Genomic DNA, 8,924 nt, shown 5'->3' on the forward strand with positions numbered 1-8,924 from the left:
TGGCATTAGATCAACAAAAGGCCTCCGGATCAACAAGTGAAAAAGGATCAACAAAAAACTACCTATACGGCACGTCTGAGCCACAAAGTGCCCAAGGGGATATTTATATATATATATATATATATATATATATATATCTATCATATTCTGCTAATTTCTATTGTTCTTATACTATTTATTATTATTGTATATTAGTTACCTTTAATATTTTGTAACAAATAACTATTCCCTTTATTGCGTACTGCTTTGTCACTTCTGATTATTAAAGTTGGACTTTATCATTCACTGTACTTCTGTAGATTTTTGTTTCGCATTCTATCACACAGTGAAGTTGTCAATATGATAGTTCTCATAGCTCGCTTTGGCCCTTAAATAAATCCCAAAGGATTTAGATAGCTTGGAATTTTTTAAAAAAATTTTAGAATTTTTTACAACATTACAAACCACTACCACTTTGATTGACGCTACGTCAACAAAATTGTGATCGAGGGTTGGGTATATACTAGAATAATCTCAAAATTATCTTTGCACATATACATGCATACTTATATGCTTTTCATGCATTTGTAAGAGAGTGGACACATTTAATATATAAAAACACTTTTATTATGCCATGTTTGTTGAATTTTATGTATTGGGTTTTATTTTAATAACAGTTTTTTATATGAAAAGAATATATGTCATATTTCAAATTTATTTAATTTATTTGTCATACTATATTATTATGTTACTTTTGTAATTACTTACCATTATATTATTTAATATAAAATTATGATACTAATAAAGAAATGATATTTTATTTTTTAATAAAAAATAAAAGTATAATGTAATTTATAGGAAGTAGAGAATATTATTATGATAATAACTTATTTAGATTAATTATATACATTAATATGTTTTTATTGCTATTACAGAAGGATGAAGTGTACCTGAATTTGGTGCTGGAGTACATACCAGAAACTGTGTATAAAGTGGCTCGTCACTACTCCAGAGATGAACAAACTATACCAATTAGTTTTATAAAGGTACACTGGTTATATCTACTTCGTAGTTTTTTGTATTCATTACTTCTAATGAAACAAACACCAGTCACTCAATGACGTAATAGTTAAGAGTACGACTAATGGCACTGTTAATTATTTGCATTGTTACAAAACGAAATGAATTAACTTTTATTACTTAAATTACATACATACATTGTAAGAATGCACAAGTGTTTTCCTAGATTATATGATTTTCGTCACTGTCAGTATAGTAATAGTATTACCATTACTGGTATGTTGACAATGATTACATGACTACAATAGTTATTTATTTTAGGTAGAAATTATATTTTAAAAAATACACTTAGTAACGTCGTACTGTTTTCTTTTTCTTATATTGTATGTATACATTTTGCTATGTATACATCAAAGAAATTACAGGTTATGCAGGCCTGACAGTAGTCCTCAATAATAACAATTTATGAATATATAAATGTATGGTATAGAATACCATGATCGTCATATGACGAAGTGACGTCCACGGCCTTATTAATGTACAATATATATGTAGATGACGGTTGCCACGGGCCGTCAGCTAGTGTCCCTTTTCAGTACCATTTTCACAAACAAAGCCTGTTACTGAATGGTAAATAATTTAAATAACTTCTGAGTGTTCTTCTATTGCATCAATTTCCATCTTCACAGTTATAATTGTCTTGAGTAAATTATGTAATTTCTCTTCAACAGCTATATATGTACCAGTTGTTCAGAAGCCTCGCGTACATCCATTCGCTGGGCATCTGCCACCGGGACATAAAACCTCAAAACTTACTGCTAGACCCGAAAACAGGCGTGCTCAAGCTATGCGACTTCGGCTCAGCGAAGCACCTCGTACGCGGGGAACCTAATGTCTCCTACATATGCTCACGATATTACCGTGCTCCTGAACTCATTTTTGGCGCCATAGATTATACCACTAAAATAGGTAAGTTGCAAAGCTGAGTTTATTTTTAACTGTTCAGAATTTAAGAGTAACCAGATGGGCTCTTTGCTTGTTTGCCACCATAGAAGTATAAAAAAGAATTAATGTAATATTATTTGTATTGGTTATTATCCAAGCTTTCTAGTTCCAAGTATATGTAATTCGTACGTGCAGTATGCAACGTACGCCAACATTAGCATTCGAGTTTCTAGATTTAAATTTTCTCAGCTCCATATCAGATTCAGTTCAAAGTCCATCTATATATCTATATCCAGTCCATATATATTTGATATTAGAAGTATTGTCTTCAATATTTTTATAATATACTAGCTGACCCGCGGAACTTCGTCTGCATCACACTTGCTTGATACTTATCATTATATTTTTCTAATTTACATAATATCTTTTATATTATGGCCTATATGTTAGTGTAATGTATAAGCTATATTACTGTAAGTTTCATCAAAATCCGTTAAGTAGTTTTTGCGTGAAAGAGGAAGAAACATCCATTCATACTCACAAACTTTCGCGTTTATAATATTAGTAAGATACAGCCAAGTAGTAGGAATAATTCTATTGAATGTACTGCACTGTAGTAGATAAAAAATGATAATTTTATTTGTACTAATTTTGCAGATGTTTGGAGTGCGGGTTGTGTAGTTGCAGAATTGCTTTTGGGTCAGCCAATATTCCCGGGCGACTCTGGTGTTGATCAGCTGGTGGAGATAATCAAGGTGAATATTAAGATTATTTTGTGTAATTGTAGGTAATTTAAATTTAAAGGATATGCTTTCATATTTATAATAATTTTATTATGATACAAATCGGTTGTTTTAGCACAAACTATTGATTGACACATTTTTTTTTGTTGCAAACTCCATTATTAAAATGTCTATGTAATTAATGAACATGAATGATGTTAAAAAAAATGCCAAATATAATAATACCTTATCAATTATTCCTTGTATTAATATTGTGTATCAACTTGCAGGTTCTAGGCACGCCAACACGAGAACAAATACGAGAGATGAATCCGAACTACACAGAATTCAAGTTTCCACAAATCAAAAGTCACCCTTGGGCGAAGGTAAGTGGTTTTTATGGTCATCAATTTTGTTAGTCATAAAATTCATTATGTACTTTGAACATTGAATAGTGATCTTATAGAATCATTTTCGTATCTCATCTGAATGATTTTATATTTGAGAAAATGAGATATACTATCACTTGGTTGTAAAATGTCTAATGGGCGAAATAACTTAAATTTATAAGAAAATAAATTTGTTTTATGTTATAACATTAATTACTTTAAGACAAGTATAGCAGAATGCAATATGTAATGTATATATAAGAAACATTACAAATTTTATAAAGCCATCTAATTTTATATACACATTTGAATTAATCTAATAAAATTGTAATTACATTAACTAACTACATAGTATCTATTTATAATTTAATCTATTGCTTTAAGTAGGTAGTAGGTGTAACATATTTTGATATCTATGTATATTTTTTATTATCTATAATTGCTTGTTGCTGCTTTTTTTATTTTATTACCTTGTTTCCTGATACAGTTCAGTATTTGTATGTACCATAATAGGAAACAGATTCAGAAAATTACAATTAAAAGTTATTAGTTTCTCTTTTAAATAGTTTCTTTACTTATTGATACTTAGAAATTACATTAGAAATTTTGTCCAAGTATAGTATCACTTTACTTACGATTATGCATTCGTGTGTTGACTGTCACATTGTGTTACAGTAAATAAATAATTCAAGATCACAGTCACGTAATTAGACTCTGCGTTAGATTGTCATATCAATGAAATTGACATTTTCCAAATAATACATTTGCATAATTTAATATGATATCACGGTAATCGAAAGCCGGAGAAGTGAAAGTAAATTATACAATAACTGAGATATAAATAGTACATTACGATAGAAATATGGGATTTATCTTCAAAATGACAATTTCAAAGAATCATTAGGTTTTATTACAATGCGCATGGGTGACTTTCTACTTTTATCTTCGTTCAGTTTTTTTAATCGAAATTATTGGTTTTGTTAACCATGTAGCAAGTTCTGCGTACCTACAGTATATGTCTAGCTATAGTTGAGGTCACCCATACGTGCCTTTAAGTATCTAATACAAAAGTATATCGACGCATTGTAGCCATACACCACGAGGTTTGAGTTGTGTTTGTGTAAAACACGCGCGTTATTGCAGTACATGTTGGAGCGTATGACCATGCCCAAGAGTGCCACTGACCACCAGCGCATTCGAGTAAGACATTGCCCCATCGCAAACCTAAATGTCTCCATTGTTTATTTGTATCTATCCATAATGCTGCGTATAACCTAATTAGTACATATTAAACACGTGAAGTGATTCTAATCTTTATCTATTTGTATAATAATAACTATCTACATGGAGGCATTTAGCGTCATCGATAATTAAGGCCTTTGGCATGTATAAATGACTTGAAAGTCACAACTAATCGGTTTACGCTGTATCTTACTGAGAATTGATTGTTTGTTGGTGTTCAGTGTGCATTCATTCGTTAGTTTGATCAACATTTCCAGTTTTAAAGTCCGTCTGTGAATCTTTATATTTTTAGTGATGATTTAAGCAAACAACAAACATGCGTTTAACATCTTGTCACTATGCTAAACCATTGCATTATAACTTTTAATAATATAAACCGCAATATTGAAACATAGGCCTGAAGACTAATTTTGTTTCAAATATTAGCTTAATGCATATATTACGAAATAAATATTAGATAATAAACCACACAAAGTAATGGTTTACTTATTATCATCATTAACAACCGAATACATATTTTTATCTATTGTTACTCCTCCACCTGACTTATGAATTAAGTACGTAATATGTTAAGATTTACGCTTTCTAATTACAGTTTTATTGTAGTAATTATTTTAAAACCAAAATTATAACAACATTATAGATGTATATTATTAACATTAACATAATGAAAATTACCATAAAATCGTAATTACTTATTAAATTAAATCCTTTTTTTTCGTTTGTTTATTATTAATTATAATTTTCGTCTGAAAGGAGTGTAAATCTTATTGAACATATTTGTAAATATAAGTAAAATAACACTGAAAGTACTAAAGTCAGTTTTAGTAGTTTTTTATTCAATCATGAGGAATATGGTGTATATATGTTTTTACGTAGGCTAATTAATATGTAGAAATATCTAGAAACTTGAGAAACCACAGAGGTGGGTTCGGTCTGATCTAGATAAACGCTTGTGCCATATGAGCCTATAACCACTATATATTATACTTTAAAATACTCATGGGCCTACTGGGAACTATCATACTCCTTAGAAACTTTATACAGAATGTTTGTTTGCTTGAACATACTTTATTAACGTTTTAACCTATGTAATATATTCTCCATCAACTCCATGTCTAATAAAACATATTCACTAACTATATATGTAATTCAATTGAAAGCATTTTTTTTTTATTTCCAGAACAACCAGTGTATTAGATTGTTAAAATATATATTTTTGTTAATTTTAATTGTTAAGAGAAATATATCTTGATATAGATCTTGTCTTGTCATACCTTCGAAGATATTAATTACGCCGTAGTCACAAATATGCATTATAATTTAATAATTTCGTAATTATGTAAAAACACTCAAGAACATTTTTTTCTAAGAATGTGAATAAAGGCATAATTATATGTCATCATGTATTGGTTACATTTCGTTGGGTTTGTGGCACACCATTTGGCTCAAGCTATCATACAGACCAAATAAGCAGAGCTAAAGTAGTTTTATACATAATAATTTAATTAATTTCTGATTGGCATTACTTTATCTTTGACAATTTTTTTATGATTGACAACATATTAAATACTCCAGATTAACACGATTAAAAGAATCGGTATAAATGTTAAGAATAATAATAATGACGAAGACAATTTCTTATATTATTTAATTACGCGGATTAACTTCGTATTAATATTTTTTGTGTATGTGTTAAGAGTAATATTATAAGGGCGTATATATAAGAATAAGAATATAAAGCTAGTGGTGTGTGCTGACAGGTGTTCCGCGCATGCACGCCGCCGGACGCGATCTCGCTGGTGTCGCGGCTGCTGGAGTACACGCCGGGCGCGCGACTGTCGCCGCTGCAGGCGTGCGCGCACAGCTTCTTCGACGAGCTGCGCGAGCCCGCCGCGCGCCTGCCCAACGGCCGCTCGCTGCCACCGCTCTTCAATTTCACCGAATACGAGCTCGCCATCCAGCCCTCGCTCAACGACTTCCTCAAGCCGCGCGTCGCGCCCGCCGCCGAACATGACTCTGCGGCCGCCGGCGCATCTGCCGCACAGCCGCCCGACCACGACGCGCAAGGTCCGTCTCCCACCACACACGAGACCACAGCATATCCATTTGGAGCATCTAGTGCCATTCTGGCGGAAACATTAAACGTCTGAAAACGGCGATGTTTTCTATGTCGGCCCTAGCTCACGAAAGTCTATCGGTCTACTGGCAACTGTATAATAAATGTCTTGATGCACATTGACAATCAACTTAAAAGAAAGAGAGAGTTTCACAATTAGTCTATTTGTAAATATTTTGTTTGGCTACATAAAAGAGACAATGAAATATATCGACCTGTGTTAATGATGACTAAAAAGAATCATGAAAGTTGTTGTCGGTCAGCTTTTATTATATAAATTGTCATGTACCTGTAAAACGCCCAGTCTCCAGTTCAAGGTTCGCTGACTCACTGTGCGTGTGGTCCGCAGGCGAGAACGCGGCGAGCGGGCCCAGCGGCGGCTCCCCGGGCGCGTCGTAGGCGACCGGCGCGGCGACCGGCTCGGCGCCGGCCCCGGCGCGCGGTGCGGCCCCAGCGGTGGCGCTCGACGCCGGTACGGGCCCGGCTCAGGCACCGCCCCGAGTCTCGCGCCCGACGCTGGCTCGGGCACGGCATCCGGCCCCGCCCCGAGTCTCGTGCCCGACGCTGGCTCGGGCACGGCGTCCAGCCTCGCCCCGAGTCTCGCGCCCGACGCTTGTTCGGGCCCGGCGTCCGGCCCCGCCCCGAGTCTCGCGCCCGACGCTTGTTCGGGCCCGGCGTCCGGCCCCGCCCTGAGCCTCGCGCCCGTCGCTGGCTCGGGCCCGGCGTCCGGCCCCGCCCCGAGCCTCGCGCCCGTCGCTGGCTCGGGCCCGGCGTCCGGCGCCGCCCCGAGCCTCGCGCCCGTCGCTGGCTCGGGCCCGGCGTCCGGCGCCGCCCCGAGCCTCGCGCCCGTCGCTGGCTCGGGCCCGGCGTCCGGCGCCGCCCCGAGCCTCGCGCCTGCATTTACGGCGGCGACGCGCGCCGGGCCGCCCGCTTCGCGCCGCGGACGGCTGCCGACCTCGGACCTCTCCGACTCAGAGTTTAGATTGAGAGTCACTCGTATGCTGTTTAGTGATAGTCCTTTTCGTGTTGGCCATCGGGAAAAATTAAATGCATAATAGGTGTTTCGGCGAGTAATCGTGTGATACTGTAGTGTAATTGTCGATAAAGCTTGAGCTGTCGTAGTCGGTAAGAAGGGTAAATCCATTATAGAGTCTAAACCGTCGCGATGTGATTACTTTGTACTTTTGTAAGCTCAAATTGTCTTTTTATGTACATACCTTAAATGCTGTTTTTAATATTGTTTATTTGGTAAACGACAGATACGTATCTGGAAAAATTTGTTTCTTTCACTTGTAATATTTACTAATATAACGATTTTTAGAAATATTTGCTTTTAACTATGTAGCCCGTAATTCTTCGAGACGATGTTGCATTAGACAAAGAGAGGTAGTCACATGTTTGTTTCACGTGAATCACCTATTGAGAGATAGCCACATGATACTGTAGTGAGGAACGTAACCTTGCTTGGGCAGTGTAATCGGTAGGGAAGACATATTCAGTAGTGCATTAGCGTATTTATTGTTGGAACTTACCACTATGAAATATACGCCTAGTGTTATTTCAACGATAAGAAAATAGCAAACAGAGCATTATTTGCATTCATAGAGAGCATACTTGTAAATTTTTATAACTAGTATAAACTGATCTCTCAAGATAATTTATAATATTTAACAATATCACAAAATATTATCTATTTGTATAAACAATTCAGAGAATATAAATTTCTAGATATACATTATTAGATATTTATTTTCTCGGCAACTTCTTTGTTAATAAAATATTTTATTGCGGTGTACCTCGTCTTATCCAGTGCTGGGTAAATGTAATGTATTTTAATAGCACTGTCAGTGTCCTAATGTAACGACATAGTTTTTCGATAATATTGTATTCTATATTCAATAAATGATATTTCTATTATATAAAATAAAATTTGTCATTGAAAACACTATTATTAGTAGTCATTTATGAAAACAATGTTAAAATAATGATATAAATTTCATTGTCATAGTTTTAAGTATTCAAGTAATTTCATTTTGCACTTCAATTTGGCGTACAGTTCCAAATTAGGCAAAGGTAATCTTTAATTGTAGACTAACGAGATCTTTTTTCATGGTGTAGAAGTAGCCTAAACGCATGACCTTATTGGTATTTAATTACCATTACCTCCTGCACCGTTTTTAGTATGAGACTTTGTAAACATAAGGCAGCTAAAGCTGTTTTGCTAAAGAGGGGAATCAAATCATCGCTTACACCAGTCACTGTAGCTCATCATCATGATGAAGTTATATTTTAATGAAATTACTAAACATGATCGGTTTGTAATATCTGTTCTGACATGGGACAACTAATTTGATCTTGGTGCCCCTCAAGAAAATAAAATAGCATATTTTTGCTTGAAATGTATGTACAAACAATTACACCGCAATTCATATTATATGCCAAATCAATGTCAATCAATGATTCTGATATGAAAAGGCGTAATATATGAACAACATTATCTGCTGTTTT

General features: G+C 35.3%; 1 protein-coding gene across 5 annotated transcripts in view; it reads left to right on the forward strand.

The window, feature by feature from the left end:
- Positions 1-6,834, forward strand: part of LOC131840884 (glycogen synthase kinase-3 beta) — a 33,429-nt gene extending 26,595 nt beyond the window's left edge. For 2 of the 5 annotated variants that reach the window (XM_059189074.1, XM_059189077.1), the window contains 6 exons: positions 915-1,025; positions 1,731-1,968; positions 2,602-2,699; positions 2,957-3,052; positions 6,061-6,367; positions 6,766-6,834. In XM_059189074.1, coding sequence (XP_059045057.1) covers positions 915-1,025; positions 1,731-1,968; positions 2,602-2,699; positions 2,957-3,052; positions 6,061-6,367; positions 6,766-6,815 — 900 coding nt within the window. In that variant the 3' untranslated portion in view covers positions 6,816-6,834. The remainder of the gene's footprint in view (positions 1-914; positions 1,026-1,730; positions 1,969-2,601; positions 2,700-2,956; positions 3,053-6,060; positions 6,368-6,765) is intronic. The other 3 variants (XM_059189075.1, XM_059189076.1, XM_059189078.1) reach the window with 2 other exon arrangements.
- Positions 6,835-8,924: the final 2,090 nt, after the last annotated feature.

Source organism: Achroia grisella, unplaced genomic scaffold (genome assembly GCF_030625045.1).
Source record: "Achroia grisella isolate CSIRO2021 unplaced genomic scaffold, CSIRO_AGI_Agris_v1 utg152, whole genome shotgun sequence".
NCBI lineage: Eukaryota > Metazoa > Arthropoda > Insecta > Lepidoptera > Pyralidae > Achroia > Achroia grisella.